We start from the raw sequence: 20,618 nt of genomic DNA on the forward strand, positions 1-20,618 counted from the left end.
AGCAAGTGCAGAAGCACTTGCTTACTAATACTACATCAATATACATATAGATTGTTTTATGTGAACACTTTGGAACATTTACCTGCCAGTCTGGCTCTACAAATTTGAGTCTTTTTATTTGTTTTTTTCTCCTTTTCATGCATGAAAAAAGCCCCCAAACACGTTATTCTGGAATTGAAAATAATTATTTGCATGACTAATTAAACATACCATACATGTAATCATAAAAAGCAAGAGGAAAAAAGCAGAGAGTTTCCTACCCGTAATAAGGACTGGGATTCATCTTTTGCCTTGCTGTCCCCGGATCCAGAATAGGACTGCGTGAGCTGCCCGGCCTTCTCCGCTGCTCCGGCTGGCACACCCTGCAGGAAGCCCTTGCTCTCCACTGCCAAGCCATAAATGGGCCGTGCGAGATGGGCAGCTTCTACATTTGGACTATCCCTTAAAGGCTTTGGCTGTTCTTGGCCAACGGACACAGGGGTCAATAAGCCTAGGCTGGTCTGTGTGTATGATGGGCTCCCCCTCAAAATGTCTGTTCCTCTCCAGGTCACATTGCGAAGATCATCACTGGGACTGTCAGTCCAGCCTTTCTCCTTGAGCACTTCCTTATCTTCTATCTTTTCCCTCTTCACTATGCTGTCAGATATGGGCTCCCCCATTTTGGGGTCCGGATTAATCAGACTGTAGACCTTGAGGTCAATTTTTGGCTCCTCCTTGATAGACGAAACACCATGACCGTCCTCCCCGTTGGCTGTAGTGACGTCCATCTCCTGACAGTGCACAGTGTTGAAGTGCTCTAGTAGTGACTGAGTGTCAACAGCTGTGAAGCTGCACTGACGGCATTTGTAGCAGTTGTGTACTCTCCTGGAAGAAAACAAGAAGTGCATTAACAAGAGTCGCCCCTTGGCCTGCCCTCTCACAGTGGTTTTACCTACCAAGATGAATAAAACATATCGAACTTACAGTATGATGCCCTCTAAATAAAGCAAGCAGGTTAACTTTGGTGTCTTATACAGTAAGGGGAAAATCCAGGTAGTTTTTCCTCCCACACCTTGCAGTGGCCTCCTGTCGTTCATTTACGTTCCACTGCATTGTTCTAAATTTTATATATTTTTCACTGGGATTTTGTTTTTCCTCTTCAGTTTGCTGCAATACACTTTTCACTTTCTACTGCAGTAGAAACACTAAAGAAGCATGTATCTTTTAACCAAAATCAAACAGTTAGAAGAGTTCTCTTTCTATAAAAAAAATTTCATATAATATAGATCTATGTTAGAAAATTAAAATGTTTAACAAATTCCTTTACTTTCCACCAATTTTATATACTTCTGCTTGACAAAGATGATTTTGAATAGAGCTCTGGTTAACTTATGGATAAGAATACACCAAAGTACAGAAGGTTGTACACAACAGACAGTACTTCTTGGTTCTCTATGGATATTTTAACATAACTTTAAAAGATGCTGCTATAAAGCAAAAAGAAAATAGTTGGCTGTGTCACTACAAACTGTGTTTTCCTGTCAAATACAAAAATTCTTGCGTAGGAGCTGTGGAGCAGGGTGGAATAACATGCCTTCCTGTTTTTACTCTAAAAGCCTATATAAAGTACTGCATTACTAAATTATGTAAAGCATATGTTGCTACATGAGAACAACATGTTACCCATTTACCATATCTATCATAGGAACAGAACACTGTTTATGAGCTCTCTAACGCCATTCTGAATAATTGTTTATAGCACAGGAGCAGTCAGAGCCCTCTGTCAGGCTCCAGGCCCCACTGCGCCCGGAATCCTACCAACGCAGAGGAAAAAACCTCCCTGCCCTGCAAAACGCACATAACTCTACGAAAGCTTCTCCCTACATACACATTCACACATCCACACCCCAGGCATTCAGAGTCACAACAGTGTCTTTAGCCAAGCTAAAAACAGAGCCTTTCGCTATCCACACAGGACAAAACTTGTATGAGAAATCTGTTACTGCCCTGACAACTCCAATTGTTAGATTTAATTCTTTTAAGGCCAAATCTTTGTCTCAGTGAAGTCGATGGCAAAACTCCCATTGACTTCAGTAAGAGCAGGATTTGGCTCTTGGTGCATCTGTAGAATTGGAATTACACACAGAATGTCCCTTTTAGACTATGATAGTTTAGAAGGGACAACTTGCCAAACTTACTAAACCCCCTTGTCTTCCTTCTTTCCTTTTGCTGGAAAAACAAACCATACATTATTTACATTGTCTGATTTTCCTGCAGTTGTGTCAGCGTACAGACATGAGTACAAATTCAAATTCAAGCTTTTTAGCCCTTGTGCAGTATTAGTTTTCTTTTTGTCATTTTCTGTATTTATATTCATTTTAAGGGACTAGATGGGCTCATTCTGTTATGCAAAAAATAGATTGAGCTGCTCTCCACACAGCCTTATGGCAACAAAATCTACTTGTGGGAGAGCAAGCTGTGGGTTAAAATCCTATTCTGGCTGTGTTCCTTTTTCTTCATCCTACAATTGTGTTTTATTAAAATCAGCTTGTCTCTCAATGCGGCACTAATATATTCTCTCTCGCAACTTAATTCTTTTCTAAACCAAGCTTAATTCTCATCTGAACCAAAAAAAAAGAGAGAGTGCTATCTGATCAAAACCATTTTATAAACACAAAAAGCCAAGTTATAAAGAGGGTCAGACCTGTAAAGGTGGGATACCATCAGAGAAGTCCAAGTTAGACAGGGCTAGTTATCTTAAAAGCCAAGTTAAACAAGACACCATTTGGGACTAATGGCTCAACCGCATACACTCCCCATGTGAAAGTTTATCAATCTTTTGGGACACTACTTAGCCCTAAGTGTCTCTTGTTTAACTTGGCTATTTCAATAGCTAACCCCCTTCCTAACTTGGCTCTCATCTATAGATATCACACCTCCAAACAGCTGATCTTTTTCTGCCTAACTTGTCTTTTTTTTTTTCCCCCCATTCCACACTGGCTAAATGTTTTTGATCAGGAGCCATATACACCACAACAGTGTACCACACTTCTGAGGACACAAATAAGTGCTGAATATTAGATGCAGCTATAAGTACATGGCTGAGACCCAGCTCAAATCACCTTCAATACATTAAAGGTTTTTTAATTTAAATTATTTCTAATTGACTCAAAGAGACTTATACAAGCATTCCTACATTCTTCTGTAAGACTGTGATAAGCACTGGGATGTGGAAAAAATGAGAGCTGACTTAGGTAGATAGTAACCCAACAGGCTTTTTTTTTTTCAGGACATATATTTTTCCAGTACACATTAAAAAGTAATCTCTGACATCAACATTATAAATCTTCATACTTCGCATGGGTTTGTCCTGTGTATTATTCTATCCCCAAGCTCCAAAATGTAAGCTAAAGTTTGGACTGTTCAATATAAGTCACAGGCCCAAATAAGAAAATAAGAACCATCATCAGCTATTAGAGAACTTTTGAAAGTTGGAAACCCATTCTTTCCCAGAACAAGGTATAAAAAGAAAATGTTTTCTTCACTTTTTTCACTCCACCCTGATAGCAATCAAGGAAACAAGTTGGCAGTGTTTGACTTCTTTTTTACCAGAATTTAAACCTACTCCATGACTCTAAAATCCCAAGTTATACTTAAGAGTTCTGCACAAAGCTCTTCAAATCTAAGCAACAAATTTTTTACAATTCCAGTTTGCAAAGTACACAATTATTACTCCTGTGCAATACCTCAAAGTTACACCTTACAGCTAAACTACAGCTGTACCATCTGAAACTCAGAATTCATCAGATGCAATACTGTGTATTGGTACAGAGCTGCTCAAGGGAGAGATGTTTGATGAAAATTTCAGTATGGAAGAAAGCAATGTAATGTAAATGCAAAAAATGTAAAAATGTTAAAGAAGGGAACAGCATTCTCTCTTTTGTGGTATTGTTTATACAGCACTCAAACAAAGAGCAGGTTCAAGACATAAACTGGCATTGAGCTGGTAATGTCATCCCATCCACTGATGTCACTTAGAATTATGATTTCACTACAAAATATATCAAAGACCTTATTATCTGTGGACATTAAAACATTTATCATAAGATTAAATTTCAAGAAATTCAGGCCAAACTTTTGCTGCATGGTTACATTCTGACAACTTAAAAAAAAAATCTATTATTATGTGTACTGAAACGTACTTGAATTGGGTGCTGTAAGACACAGGGATTTTCCTTGCAAAATCTTGAAGCTGGAGAGATTAGATGGGGGTTTTTTTGATGGATTTAATGTTCTTTATTTGAGCTTCCTAATAGGCTCCCGACACTAGCCAGTTGTTAATTAAGTCTTGTTGACATACTTCTAACTAGTCTGAAGTATTACAAAACACCATCCTCTACATAACAAGCAATTTTTTTTTTAATTACCTGAAGACAGTCCTAGGCTCTAGGGCATAGAAAACATTCTGGATGAAGGTAAGGCTGTCATATCACTTCCATTTTTTTGCATGTTTTGAATTTAATTATGAATATAATAATTACTAGCATTTCTCATGAAGAAACAGGCTTATAAGAAAGTTTACTTTTGGGATGGGTGCTGTAGTCAAGCTTGTGAAGAGGGAAGATGTTCAGAAGGAAAGACAGCAAGTAAAGCAAGCAAAAAAATTAAGTGGAGAGTTAGAAAGGAGAGGAGACTGGGCAGAGTGGAGAGCAAGGCAGAGATGAAAGGAGAGCAAAAGCCATTGGCAAGAGCAAACAAGTTCAGAGCAGTGAATTAAAGTGTCAGGAGGATGGAAAAGCCCTCGTAGCTGCTGCTATTGTTCACTGCGTGAAGGGTCCTGCTCTGCTGCAAGGCCTCAATTTACACTTTTCCTCTCAGTTGGCTTCTCTGGGGAGTGTCCCAAAGGCTCCAAGTTTCCATAATCTGCACACCTGAGACCCTGCTCTGGCTTCTGCTGCCTGAGAGTGTGACGGCTCAGCCCCAACACCCCTGAGGTGCAGCCCTGGCCCTGGGAAGGTGCAAGCCCTGAGCATCTCTCTTCCTTTTCCCCTCTACCTCATTTATCTTTAAGAGGGAAGGAATTACATCATTTGAAATTAACATTAATTTCTAAAGAGAACCCTACATAACTGTTGTCACCCACATTTTCAAAATAGTTTATTAGAAAAAGTATTGTATATCATTGCCAAAGCTGTTATTTCATTTGTCTTTATATTTTCTGTTTATATTTTGCAGTTTAATGAATCCCTACTCTATCTTGGTTTTAAAAAGACATTTTGTGGATTTTTCAGCATAGCATTTCTAATTATTACTAGCACCGATCAAATATTTCTGTCCATGTCTTTTTCAACAAATAAGGATTCACATGAAAAATTCTAACTTTTGCAAAAGAAAATAAATTGCTTTCCCACATCTTTTAGCAATTTTTTTTTAAAACAAAAAGCCACTTATTCAAGAAGCCACTTTGATTTGACCAAAAAAATCTAAAGTAATTATTTTGGAGCAAGCAGGAAAATAATCTCTAGACTAAGTGATCCAACATACAAAATTTCCCCAAATACTCAGTTTGATTTTTATCTAAATTCCAAGGGTTGGCATCTTCTGGCTCATCAGAATACTAGACCTAAGCTTCACAACAAACATGAAGAGTATCTGATTCCTCAGAGGTATAATGGAAAATGAGTAGTAGCAGAATTAGTGGAAAATGGAGGCAAATAAATCTTCTCAGGATTTATTTGAGTAAGCACAGTTTAGTGAGGTTTAAATACAAGTAAACTCAAGTGCATTGTGATTCACTGACTTCAAATTTAACCGAACAGCTCTCAAGTAACCACATCAAGAAATACTGAATGAGTGTTAAGTGTAAGTATACGTTTTTGTAGACAGAAAACTTGCAAAGAATTGCTTTTGCAAATTCTAATACTGTTGAAAATACATGGCTGCAAAGGAATACCACTGGGAGATAGAAAAAGTTTTAGCTAGTAGACATAGCGAAATGGTAGATGCAGAGCCAAAAAGAAGCAAAAAAAAAAAAATAAAATAAATTAAGCATACTGCTCCAACATATGACTCAAAAATGAAAATAATGCAGACAAAAAATACATGAATCAAATTATGTAAATTGCATGTAAAGCAGCTCTGATATTCCAGATTATCAAGGGTAAACCTAAATATGTGAACAGCAGAACACTTTCTGCCACCACATTAATGCTTAGCATTATGTTTATCATTAGAATCTGTTCAACTTCTTATCATATAAATGAACAGGTTTTAGATATATGTGCATGTATAGCATTTTAAATACATCAGATATACACAATACGTGGCATAACAGCATTATTGAGATAAGTTCTGATGGAGAAACAGAGAAGCCCAGCTAGAATGTGATGTGGCTCCACATCAGCATATTTCTGTGTGTCACATAAGTCTCTAACACAACTATTTTATAGGTGCTCAACTTTTTAAAATCTGAACTGTTATGTATCTTTAGTTCCTAAAATACAAAAAGGGAAAGAAAATATGTATCTTACACATGCAAATCTTCTGTTTGAAAAAAAAAAAAGGGTTTTATAATAATAAAAATAGAAACTATAATGCCTCAAAAGTTTTAGACTGACAGAGTGAAAACTACTTTATACATAGAAAAATAATAAAGCCTTCTGGTGTTTGCCATTACAGAGCACCTATCACAAACCACACTACCTTCTGTGATTTCAAAAAAGGTGCACAGTGGGGGAAAACAGCAGCAGTACAAGTAGAAAAGAAACAAAATTCAAATTATCAAGGAGGGAGTGCAGGACAAAGGGAAAGAAGTTGGCAGTTATGGGGATGTTGTACTTCACTTTAATTACACAACATCCTCAGAGTACTCAATAATGTCATGGACTGGATGGTTAACAGAATATACTGTTCAAGTTTCTCAAACAGAGAAGCCTAATTTTAGACAAACAACTTGAGTTTCGAATGCTTAAGTATATCTCTTGATTTTCCAAAGTGCACTTCTCTGTGATAACTGTCAGAACTACAGGGTGCTGAGCCCTCCAAAGGAGAAGCTGTGACTACCCCATCCCAGACTTAGCACTTAATTTTGAAAGTCATGGCTTCTCCTTTCCTTGGGAAAAAGGATCTTAACGCGGCATGCTTGTTAAAACTTAAATCACCAGCTGCAGCAAAATAAAAGTGGGTTTTTTTCAGTCAAGGAGCCATTTCAATCTTCCAGTTATTTAACCACTAAAAAAAGATCGTGCCATGCCCCAGCGGCGGACAAAGTGCTGCCTATGGAGTTCTTCAGCATGGCTCAAAGCTGCTATAATAATGCTTGGAACTTAGATACCACTTTTCATCTTCAAAGCAGTTTACAAACATTAACTAATTAATCCACACAACATCCCTCAGGCCCACTTGGATCAAAAATGGGGCACTACATGCTGGGACCTGAATCCTCCGTGGGCCCTAGCTCCAAATTAAAGATGAGCAATCTGCTCTTTTTTTTTTTTAAATAGACTCCTGATACATTGCCAATGCAGCCCTCTGTTGGGCAACATTTGGATGCCCCCAGCTTTAATCTCTATTAAAGTATCATGCCCCAGTCTGCCTTTGTTAATTTTGGATGTCTTGGAATCTATTAAACGTGGCACAGTTTCTTGAGCTTTTAACAAAGCTTTAGCTTTGAAAATGCATCTTCTTTTGTCTTCATTCTAGCTGGCTTCCATGCAAAGATCTTTTAGATGAGATAGATACTGAGTTTTCCGTTGTTGTTGACGCATTAGCCTTAACTATTAACATATTCAGCATGATTTTCTAATATTTAACTCACTTTTGCAGCAGCACATAACTGTTGCTCTTTACAAAGCCTAAGAGCCAGCTCCTCCTCTGATAGAAACTGGACTGCCAGTTTACAACAGCCCAGGAACTGACCCAAGAAGTTTAGCAGGGAGTTGGCTGCCACTATGACATTGTGTCAGACTGAGTCAGGAGACTGGCTGAGTCCACCTCCAAATAGGAACATTAGCATTTAAAATAAATAGAATGACACTGTAAACCAGCAACACGAAAATAAGCATCTGCAAAAGGATCTTGGGGAATGACATCAACAGACAAAAGAGTGTCTACTCCCAGTGGGAAACCAACACCAAAACAGCAGTGGAATGCTCTTAAACTAATTATTACATTGCTGGACTTGGGAATGGAAAATACTACAAAAAGGTAGTACATTGAAGCACTGTTATGGAGCATGAAAGGGTTCACAGTCTATCTTGGAAAGTAAAGCCATTTGTGTTCCCTGACTGAATGAAGATGCCAGCTTTCTGGTAAAAAGCCTAAACTCTAAAATAGTACCTAAAAGATTCTGGGTGGAAAATAGTTGACCAAACCTCAAAAATGCTGAAACTTCAGCATCTGCACACAAATCCAAATTTCCCTCTTCTTTGCACAGGTTTAAATGTGTAATTAAATCCACCAACTTAGCTGGTGGTTTTCCAAAACAAAGTGGATGTTGGATTGGACTCTGGCTGTAAAGATTTATATCTATACACATTCATATTTTGATTCCTAGTTTCCTCAAATGTTTGAGGAATGGTGACATTTAATTAAGAAACTAGGGGAGGGCTGTTTGTTTAGGTTCCAACCATTAATCATTTGAAACTTCACTGTACCTGTAGTGTCGAGAAATCTCTTCTTCCACCTGGGTGGTAAAGTCACATTTGGTACATGAGTGTTCTTTGTTCTCCTTGAGCGTCAGCGTCCCCTCTGCCCCTGGCAGGGCATTTGTTTCTGGTTTGACATCAGACGCTTGGCCTTCATGTGCATTCTCATAGTGGAGCAGGAGAACGTCCACGTCGGGAGTGGAGAATGAGCACTGATGGCACTGGTGTTTGACTCTAGAGCTTCCTGTCATCCCTGGAGACAGGTGCAAAAGCAAGAGAGCACAGTGGGAACAATTACTTTTTCTGCAAGCAAATGGATAAGTAATTTCTCCAAGGTGCTTTTCTGGGCTGCAGAGGCCTCGGGGACAGAACTGACAGTGCTTAATGGTACACTTATGAATGTTGTGTAGCTGCTGATAGTGACGGAGAAGTGGGCCCACCACTATTACATCTGGGCCATGGCTCTTTGAGTACCTAAAGTCACAGAACTGACAGTTGTAGCTTGTCACCATGCTGTCCTCTGCTCCTTTGCTAGTCAAGTCTTTCTTTTTTGCCACACTCACACCCTTTTCTGTCTTTGTCACTAACTCCCCATCTGCATTTTTGGCTAGATCATTCTGGTTAATGACAGATCCCCTAGAAAGCTTATCATTCAGATCTGGGTGAAGGCTTCCTGCCTGGCTTCCCCCATGCTGTTTGCTGTAATGTTCTAATAGTTTCAATGAGCTGGACGATTCACAGCTGAAACTGCAAAATTTACACCAGTAGTAACTGGTTGTATCGGTACCATTTTGTCTAGAGGAATCTATTGGCTTGATGGGCACCGAATATCCAACTGGTGTATCATCTCCTGCTTTTACAGTGATTCTGTCTTGCCACTTCCCCAAGTCTCCAGAATCACATGGTCGAAGAGTAGGACTGGATTTATTGGAGTTTTTCTCTGAAGTTTTACCAGAATCAGAGGAGGGAAGGGCTGCTTTCATTTTGTTTGGGTGAGTCTGTAAGAAGTGTTGCTCTAGTTCAGTGGAGGAGTTGCCCATGTAGGTGAAATTGCAGAATTTGCAGCGGAAGTACTTGGTGTTGCCTTGGCAATCTGGAGTTTTCCGCCCAATTCCAATAAAGGTTCCACCTAAAGTAACCTGTGAATAAAGAATAAGGCCATTTTAGTTCTACTGTAGATTTATTCAAATAGCAATGAGCTGGGGGGGGAGAAGAGAAATAGAGAGCAACTAATTCATAAGCCTCTTTCATTAACCATCACCACCATTTTCACTGGTACTAATGTAGTAAGATATCATACATATACCCTTGCATAGTTAACATTTGTTGATGAAGATTTTTAAATGTTTCACATAGTTGAATATATATTCCACATGGATAATAAATGTATTGATTTGGGGAAACTGAGGCACACATACACAACATGATCATGTTATATATGTTATATATCCTTCCTTCACTAAATCATGAAATAATACCCTTAATAGAAGATCCAATAATCAGTTCCCCTATCTCTAAATCCCTTGAGAGCAGACTTTGCTGGAAGTCTATACCAGCGGTGGAACAAAAGAATGGGCCTTCAGTCTTTTTCTTTTGATACACGTACATGTTTTAGTCATATTCATGCATAACAGTCCAAGAGAATTGCTTTCTAAATATGAGCAAACAAAAATTAAATTTGAAATAACAAACTCAGTTTGCTGTGTCGCAGTATGACCAATTCTTACAAAGACCATTCCTACAGGAGTATCCAGTATCTGCCAGGATGCCTTTTCACAGAGCCATAGTGGCTGATGTCTCAAACGAAAGGCAGTTTTCTCAGGATTACTCACTACAGACATTCTCCAAGGAAATCTTCTCTTCCTCTCATGTACAGAGCTCAATTTAGTAAAACAAGGATGGAAAAACTACAGTAGAAAAATGGCATGTGGCAAAGAAACCTACCACACCCAACTCCATGACATCACTAATTACACACACACACACACACACAAAAAAAAAGGTACGTCTACTTAACTTTTCTCATGATGTCTGAGCAAAATGCTCTGCATGAAGGGAAGAAGGCTTCCAGGGCTGATGTTATTAAAGCCCATGTTCTCAGAGCAGGCAGGCCTGCCCTTCCCAGGAGTGCACCACACCTGCCCATGACATCAGGGAGAGATTTGCTGCTCCTGTACAACTGGTTTGAAGGCCAAAGAAAGAATCTCTTGACAAAAATGTCTCCATTGCACAGTTTCCTTTCCTGAACAGCAAATAGCATTCAGCATCCAGAAGTTAATTCCTCTTTACACCCAAAACCCACAGGCAGACTCCTTTGCCATCACCCAGTCTACACCACAACATCAGGGGGGCATAGGTGGAAGCTTCCTTGTGCCACATTCTCAATTTTTACACCCAGGAGAAGCCTTACAGGGAATATAAAACTTAACTTTACAGGGTTTGCTTTCCGTTCTCCCAACTACATTTCTGCAGGATTTAGTTCTAATGCATTAGGCAAATGGTGTAATTATTTTTCTTCCCCTCAACAGCTGTGCCACAAAGAAAACATGTGATCACTGCTCATTCAGTATCACACCGTACGGAAAGACTCAGACATACAGAGAGCATGAAATGTAAACATTTTTAAATGCATATAATATAAATGCCTTTTAGCCATTTAGCTCAGAGAATGAGAAGCTATCCTTTGTATCCCACCAGAATTGAACATGTATAGTGAGTCAATGAGTTGCTAAATAATGATATAATGAGCTGCTGCTATTCAGCCTCCAATTTTTTTTTACAATTTTTCTTAAGAAAGCACAATTCCCATGCGCTGCTTAAAACTTTCTCTTAAATAAACTGAAAATGGCTTTCTGTTTGTTTAGGAAACTCATCTCATTAGGCAATGGTGAGTCAGGCAGCCAAATCGCTAGGACTTAGCTGTAATAACATTTTCACTTAAACTGGGTCTCCATGTACTGCTATCAAATTATGAATTTGGTTTTGAAGAGGCTCTTTGGAAGAGGGATGTCTTAACAGGTCTTCTGTAGTGCAGAAACTTTATTCGTTTTATGGCAAGCAAGAACTGGAGATAAAGCCATGCAGAGCCTGATCCACTGACAACAGTGGGATCTGGGCCTGCTCCCCAGTATTTGGTTCTTCAGGTCTCCATCCACTACATTATTTTGATGTTCAAAGTCTCAGTTGTGTTGAAAGACAACTTAAAGAAAGCACTGATGGAATTATGGTAAGCAGAAAATAGCAGCAGTTCACTGCACGATTACATAAGTTGCAATGCGATCTGGTTTCGCTCATTTAATTAGATAAGTATGTTTGTTCTATGCATGCACAGAAAACTGGCCAAAATGCTTTACCTTAAGTGGCTCTAATGAGTAAATACATTCATTACTTTCAGCTGTCCAGTCAGAGAGCCTACAGATAACAAACCTATTTTGTAGACACTCTGTAGGCACCAGTTAGAAACTGTGAGTGACAATAATCCTAGCTGCTGTACATTACTAATTACTTTTATTTCAGAACACTGGTAAGACATATTATTAGTACTAGCATTTTCTACAATGGACTGTAAATCACATCATTTCTCTAACTTGTGCTAATCCTGCTTAGTGGCCTACACAGCCAAGTTTGTGTCCAATGCTAATACATCCTTCTCTGCATCACAAGAGGATAAAATAGAACTAAATATTCCCACACTATTTGTGTTAAGCTCTTGCAATGCAGGGGGACACGTTCAATCTTTACACCACCGGAATGTAATTGATTACCCATTCTTGGTTTGGCATTTTCTGAATACGCTGGCACAATTTAAATAATGCATTGCATTAGACCGTGTATGTGAAAAGTAACACAGTGTCATCTTAATGTTATTACACTGAAAAGCCATTTCTCACGCATAACAAAACCTACTGAAAGCCTCTGTGGGGGTCATCAGGTAAAGAGAACTGAGGAAACTGGTTTCCACGCAAAGAGGTTGGGAGAAGCACTTGAAGTGATGGTATAAACTGAAGCTGTTTCAGCTTTCAGCCAGCCAAATTTGGAAGAAGCCCACACTTTTGCAGAACTGTTTGGATTCATGCACCCTGCTGAAGTCTTGGCTTGACTTTCAGATTTTTCAGTTACATGTCGTATCTCTATATACAGGCACTACACTCCTTCACTGGGTATGAAATTGTCCTTAACCTCCTGCTCTCTCTGAACTGTACCAGAAAGAGGAAAAGTAAAGGAGAAAAGGGAGTATAAATGTGCATGTGTGTGTGTGTGTATATATACACATACCCTAGAAGTCAATATCCACATTTCTGTGTGATGTCAGAAGTGATAGCTTCTTCTGCTTACTCCCCTATTTCATTCTGATCCCAGCAAAAACTAATCTCCTGCTTTGCCCTGACAGAGTTATATTTCCTAAATACACACATAAAAAAGAAACTAAACAAAAGCAATGCTGAAATTCCGCAACTCTGTTACAGCAGTGGAGTCCAAAGTGCCAGCTGACATAGCTAGGGGCAGTCATGGGTACAGGTACATCTTGCACTGGAAATGTAGGAGCAACTACAGATCAACAGTTCCTTCAACAAGCACAGAAAAAAATAAATCTTCATAATTCTCTTTTTAAAGTAAACCTAACATATAAGCTTGGACTGTGGAAACAAGATTTAATTCTTTCCTTCACTGTCACTTGCTTATGAAACCTTGGGATTATCACTTATTTCTGCAGCACCTCAATATGGCAATATAGTTGCAATTAATCATTATGCTGTATAGAGGAAGGCAGCTGTAAGAATGGGTTCTCCATTCTTGCTCCTGAGGTGCACTGATATTTTTTTACAATTGTTCCTCAAAGCCATGTCTTGTTCTGGAATTAAAATGAATATATTTCACAGTAAGACTCCCCGAAACTCAAAACTCTTAATCATTAAATTTATTCATTAATGGAGAAAACTGTCAAAATCTAGAAGATCTGGAAAGAATTTGCCAAAAGGATTGAATCTCCTGTGTTAATACAACTAAGCTATCTCCTCATACACCACACACATTTCCAAAAATAGCCAGAAAGCAGAGAAAAGATAACACGATAATTGACAATGTTTCAAGATGTACTTTCTAAAGTATGTTGGCAAGTACTTCAACAAAGCTGTGTAATTGCACTATATGTTTCCAACAGATATGTCTATATTACCTTAATTAGTCAGACTGAAGACAATGATTTCATGGAATAAATGAACTTGGGAAAGAAGAGGTACTTTCTTTCTAAAAAAAATATGTGTCTTTGATATTTAATCTCTCCCTGATCCAAAAGCTACCCAACTCTATTCTCACTCCTCCTTTTCAAAATTCAATCCTAAATTCCATCATGCTGAAGCAGTTTACAAATATTTCTTAAAGAAAATGAAAAAAAAATCACCAAGGAAGCCAAACTCTGCCAGGTCCTGTAATCATATGTTTCAGGAAGAAAATTCTACCAGCAGAAACTATATCCATGTCAGAGATTCAACTGCAAGGCTTGCATGCACAGGGTAAAGCTGCCTGTGACCCCTGGTTTCTTCTTGCAACCACTGATTAGTATCCATCTGCATTGGAACATCAAACGCTAATAAACCTTCTACTTTTTTGCTTACCTGGGTTACATCTTTGGCTAATCAGGAGGTGAAAGGCTCCAGATCCCTTACCAATCTCCTGAGCCATCCAGTCTGCCTTTGCAATTACTCTTAATCTTCTAATCCTAAAATATTTTCTAATGCTCTTGTTTATTCATTTGCTTTGTGCAATATAGCATCCAGAACATTTTAACCATCCCACATTTATGAAGTTCTTCATGTCATGCAGGCCAGAACAGATTCCTGGCTTTCATGCAAGTTTGTGTAACACCACCCTGTTCTCTAACCTCCCCTACGGAGAATTCACTCCCTCTCCCTCGCTCTCTTTCTGCATATAAAAGTAGGAGACTCTTCAGAGTATATTCTTAAAACTACTTACCATACTGTGATTAATTTATAGGTGGACAGAACAATGTTACACAAGTGAGGCAAAGACTCAGGGCAAACTCCTGGCTTTCTGTGCTGTTTGTACTTACCAAAACAAGAAAGCAAAGTATTGGGTAACATTCACTCAAGATAAGTGCATTCTTCTTGAGATTTATTCTGTTGCCATTGAAGTCAGTAGAGTTTTTTGACATTAGAATTTTAGAACTGTTTTTAAAACAAAGATTGTGACAGAACAATAACAGGACTTAAATTAAGGTCAGGAGACCAGATGTGCAAAACCAACAAAAGTAAAAAACAGAAAATCAAGACTTTCATTTGCTAGCTAACACTACTAGAGTAATATCTAGCACCTAAAAGAAGCACCATTCCTTCTATTCTGTGTAGATAAAATTACCAGACAGTTCCTTGGCTACTGTAAACTCACACAGCCTCACAGGCTTAGAGGCAAACTTGCTCGGATTTATACAAGAAGAAAACCTAGCTGCTTTCCTTTTTCCCCAGCAACTTTATTTTTTAAGCTCTCATCCTTTTTTGTGGGCTAACTTAGCACTTCATATATTTAAATATAAGCATGACTATTACTAATCTAACCAACTTTCTTCATTAACCTCTATTGAGACACTACCAGATATCCCTGCAGTAAGATAAGGAACATCAATACAAAAGCAAGTTTGCCCTGAAAGCTGTGAATATACATCACATCAGTTGTTTCAAAGAAACGGTCCATCTGAATACTCCAATATTAGGGTAGACTACTTCTCACTGAAAGAAAGCTAAAATAGCTTATTTCTGTCACAGAGCAAGTGAATGTTCCCAGGCATTTACTATTTAGCAGCTGCCATGCTGTAAGTCACTGCATACCATTCTGAAGAGTAAACTTGTTAATGTCTTCACAGAAGTGATATAAAGACCTTCTACTACATATAATAATATAAATAATTTCTTAGCAGCTATAGTCAATATAGAATTTAAATCCCTATTTCATGTTTTTTCACACTTATAAACATGCATGTATGCAGAGATACATATACATGAGAAGAAGATGCACATACATGTATATATACACACACAAGTACGTGTGTATGAATGTATTTATACATGTGATTGACCACAACCAATTTCTCTACCTGCCACTATTTCTTTTTCACGTCAGTGGTTTAAAGGAGACGACTGAATCCTGTGCTCATGAGGAATGACTTGGAGTGCAAGACAGTCTGCAAGCCAGATCATGACCCAAAAATAAGACTCAAACAGGTATGCCCACAGGCAGGTGCAACACCCAGGATAGCTTGACACCCTTCAGTTTAAGCAGGAAAGTCTCCACAGAGAGTCCATCACACAGCTGACATGAAATTGGCCCTCTGGGACATCCCACCTTCATGCAAGTTCTGTTCTAGTGTACCCCTTCAAGATCTAGCACGGCACAGTCTAATCCAAGAGATCAGGATACACATCCAGCAATAGTTGGTCAGTTTATTTAGATCTAATTCCTGTTTTATGGACAATTGAACCAAAGTCAGTGAGAACAACAACATAAAATTTGGATCCACTTGTCTAGGAAAATGCAAGGAAAATTAAATTCATTCACGTTTCCATTTGCTCATGACAACCACTTATGTATCCACGCCACCTTGCAGGAAGCCCGCTTGATGCCAAAGCTGACATTTAAGTAGGTTTAATTTGTTACTAATACAAAGGAAAATGCTGTACTTGTTTAGACCTCTAGTCTGTAATTCTCACCATATCTGTAAGGGTGCCTTTGCCAAAATCACCAAAAATGAAAATGAAAATCCTTCTCATGAGAAGCGCAGCAGATTACATCTGTACTTCTAAAGACTCCTACAGTTTTTTTAAGTCTTACCTTCACGGAGTCATAGTCAATCAAACTGCTAATGTAAGAGCGGAGGATAAAAAGCAGAAGCTATTAACAAAACCACTGGTTCTCATTCAGCTGAATTGTAGTTAGACCAAACTATACACTAGTCACATAAGTCTAACAAGAGAACAGAAAAGATGCCAGCTTTGATATATTGAAATCCAGACCACTAAAAAATACTCATGCATAACTGTGTAGGCACATGGAACTCACCACTGATTCATAAAGGAGACAAAAGGAGGAAGAGCTTTACACACTTTGCATGCATGGGCACTTTTGCCATTTTCTAGGACACTGAGCAGCCTGCTGGCTGGACATCCAGAAGTGCTCTCAGTTCTGTGAAAATCCTGGAAAAGTTGTTACCCTTATTCATTACATGTACTTATATATGTGACCAGTAGGTCGAGAGATGTGATTCTTCCCTTCTACTCCGCTCTCATGAGACCCCATCTGGAGTACTGCATCCAGACGTGAGGCTTCCAACATAAGAAGGACATGGACCTGTTGGAGTGAGCACAGATGAAGGTCATGAAGACAATCAGAAGGATGGAGCACCTGTCCCATTAAGACAGGCAGAGAATTGAGGCTGTTTACCCTGGAGAAGGCTCTGAGACCTTATGGCAGCCTTCCAGTGCCTAAAGGGGATCTACAAAATTCTCTAAGAGAGGAACTCTTTACAAGGGCATGTAGTGATAGGACAAGGGGTGACTGCTACAAACTGAAAGAGGATAGGTTTAAATAAGATATTAGGAATAAATTCTTCACTATAAGCATGGTGAGGCACTGGAACGGGTTGCCCAGAGAAGCTGTGGATGCCCCATCTCTGGAAGTGTTCAAGGCCAGGATGGATGGGGCTCTAAGCAGCCTGGTCTAGTGGAAGATGTTCCTGCCCACTGCAGGAGAGGCTGGAACTAGATGACCTTTAAGGTCCCTACCAACCCAAATCATTCTGTGATTCATGTATGACAAAGGATTAAGCTGAGTGGTATAGGACAACTGTTACAATATTGGAAGTCTAGAACCATAGAAGAAAAAACCTGCTGACAACCTCTCATTAGTCTGTGGGGTAGTAGATAATGCAGGAATTTCTTCTTTTTCCTTTTTTCTTTCCCCCAGATGCACTGAAATACAATGAAGAAGCTTTAGGATGGCTTTTATCAGTCCATTTTTTCAGAAATTTGTCTTCTTTTATGTCAGTCTAGATCTAAAACCATGAAATAATCAAAATGAGGGTACTGGATGTAAAAAATAATTCATGCTTTTGCACTTTCTGAATTTCTTTAATGGCTGAATATAAGAGGAGGTAGATCTGTGCCAATAAGCTCCAGAACCAGGCCCATGCTGAGCAGGAAACTCCTCAAAGGTAGTACACACAATATGAAGCAACAGTAAGAACTGCTGAGCACTGCAGCATGTCTTTATTCATGGCTGCATGAATACCCTTCTCCCTTGGGTCATGTCATCTGAAACCCTCACCTGAACGCAGACATTTCTGTCCTTTCTTTGAGGGACAGTGTTTTCTTTTAAAACATATCAGGAAATGGGGTCATGCTCCCTTTTATACAATAGTCTAATGGCTTGAACACTTGTTCAGGAAACAGGAAAAGTAGGCTCCTTTCCTTGCTCTGTCAGAGGGGACCCAAGCCTGCTTCTTCACCCTCGCTGGGCATGTCCTACCACTTAGCTATAAGCTGCTATGTGGAGGAGAGCATTCTCCAACCTTTCTATTGAAGCTGTCCCATTAAAAAATGAGTAGCTGTCCCAGCTACTCATTAAAAAATTGGGGGTTAGAGAAAAGACTGCCTACTGTCTACTTGCCAGCAACTTGCCTGTCTACAGACTCTTCCATATACATTAAAGGGTCATTAGATCAAACACAGAAAGAGACATAATCATACAGCAGCAAAGCAATAGCTTTCAGCATCATAGCTGTTAACTTAGTCACGTAAGTTTTATTTTCACAATCAGTCTTTATATCTGGCATAAAGTCTACTGCTTTAGGCATGTCCACAAAGCCTTACATAGGCTCAATCATCCAGCAAGACAAAGCTGCCTGTAGAGATTGATCAATTCACTAAATGTGAAGAAAAAGTAATGAGAAGCATCAGCAAAAGTCGATCCATTGAACTCACTTCAAATATTATTCTGATAAAAGCTATAAAGCTGATTAACACATTCCCTGGGAATTCAGAGATGTGATAGCAAATGTTTTCTGAAACATATACTGGCAAGAAAGTTAATCTCCGAGAAATAGCTCAGTGATTTTACCCAATCCTATGGAATTTATTATAACTCAATGAACCAAAAACCTCTTTTAAAAAGTAGGGAACAAAGACTACAGTAGATTTTCAAAACAAAATAACATTTTCAAAAAAGACAAAGGAATCTTACTCAATTAAATATTCAAATCAAGTAAGAATCTACACAGTAGTAAGGCCAGAAAGCTTGGATAATTTACTCAGTTCCCATCCAAATCCTCTTTATGTACTACAAAACACAGTCCCAACATGTGCATACCTGGATGTGAAGCCAAATGTATATTCCTACTGTTTTGCTGACTACAATATCGGGAAAAAAAACAACCCTAGAAGCTGGGTTTAGAGTTGGGAGGGGTTTTTTTGGCTGGAGGTGGAGTTCATGTTTTCTAGGACAGACTTCACTTCTGTAATACGAGTCCAAAAATGCATTTGATTTCTTCCAAGCCCTCAAAAACAGACACATTCCTACCTATCTGCAAATAGGACAGGAGATACTGACTTTTCCTGCACTCATTTTCCCCTTGCTTCTTGTTTGCCTTTGTTATGAATGCAAACTATGGGGCTCAAAAGCATCCCTCACTCCCACAAATCTTCGTATACCATGGTCTCCAACTGAGTACTGTGAGCCAGATCAAAGTCAGTCATCTTCATCCCCTGCCTTCTGCGCCCAGCTCCCTGGCCTGAGACCATAAATCTATCAATAACTTCCAGCCCAGCTACAACACAACAGTTTGTTAAGTGCAAGGGGATCAATAAATCAGACCCTAAGCCCAGTCCATCACTATTTCAAGTTAATTACGAAAGGATTATTTTCATTTAGCCCAGTACCTATACGAAATTATATTGTTTACATGAACCAATTATTCAGGTTCAGTTCCCTCTCCGTGTTACATAGGAGTTTGACTGAACCAATTTTAACTGGAGCACCAATCAATACCATCGCTCATTGCAGCAGGAGGCACCAGCCATTCAGATGCCAGAGAAAAACCTCTCCAAAATGGATATAGTAGCAATATAAACACAAATGGGTGCAAAGGGGATTTTCAAATGTTCTTTTACTGTGTTTATGAATCTCACAAAGCTGCTCTGCATCAGGAGTGGGGGAGGAAAAGCATAAAAATATTAATCAGTTACTTATCTTCTGACATGTTCTGAATCAACATCTGGTGCATGTGCAAGTGATGAAGTACGGCATTTGCCACAAAAGCTTATTTAATCTTCTCTTCCCAAACTGGGCAGAGAAAATTAGCACTCTTAAAAATTTAGTTTCCAGATCCATTTTTTTTCTCTTTCAAATAAATAGCCAACATTGTATAGGCTGTCTGTTCTATTTTGGAAAATGTTTTTCGTCTGAGAAAAGACTGATCTTAAGTAGATTATCTATGGGCTGTTTCCTACCGCTTTTTGTCTCCCCTGCATTATCTTACTGCCAGAGTTTAGCAGACAAGTATAGTCTAGGTTCAGCTGTTTTATTTCTCCTTCTATCAGTTCAAACTGAGATAGCTCACACATCTGTTTTATTTCTGAAAGCACTGGATAGGAAAAGTGTCCAGCTCATTCTAATCAAGCATAAACTTTCCTATAAATAACTAAGGACCTAACGAAACAATTGTTTGGAGGAAATGAAAGTGTGTTTAGAAACTCAAATTCCTCTATACTGTATGCCTGAGCTGTTCCAGTTTGAATGTCTTCCTGACAGCATGGATCAGTTGCTCTAAGATGCTGTCCCCAGAGTCAGCAAACTGAAACTATAGCAGGAAATCCAGGTATTAACATCATACTATGTGCTAATTATAAACCATCATTTCACAATCTGACATTATTCACTTCTAACCTCTTTTAACTACATCACGTATTTGCTTTCTAATCACGGTTTGAC

General features: G+C 38.8%; 1 protein-coding gene across 3 annotated transcripts in view; it reads right to left on the bottom strand.

The window, feature by feature from the left end:
* TRPS1 (trichorhinophalangeal syndrome I) overlaps positions 1-20,618 on the bottom strand; it is a 176,847-nt gene that overhangs the window by 146,182 nt on the left and 10,047 nt on the right. For all 3 annotated transcript variants that reach the window (XM_009076909.1, XM_009076894.1, XM_009076902.1), the window contains exons 3-4: positions 8,634-9,763; positions 261-864 (exon numbers count right to left, since the gene is read on the bottom strand). In XM_009076909.1, the coding sequence (XP_009075157.1) occupies positions 261-864; positions 8,634-9,763 (1,734 nt within the window). The remainder of the gene's footprint in view (positions 1-260; positions 865-8,633; positions 9,764-20,618) is intronic.

The sequence above is a fragment of the Acanthisitta chloris genome, unplaced genomic scaffold (assembly GCF_000695815.1).
Source record: "Acanthisitta chloris isolate BGI_N310 unplaced genomic scaffold, ASM69581v1 scaffold5060, whole genome shotgun sequence".
Lineage (NCBI taxonomy): Eukaryota > Metazoa > Chordata > Aves > Passeriformes > Acanthisittidae > Acanthisitta > Acanthisitta chloris.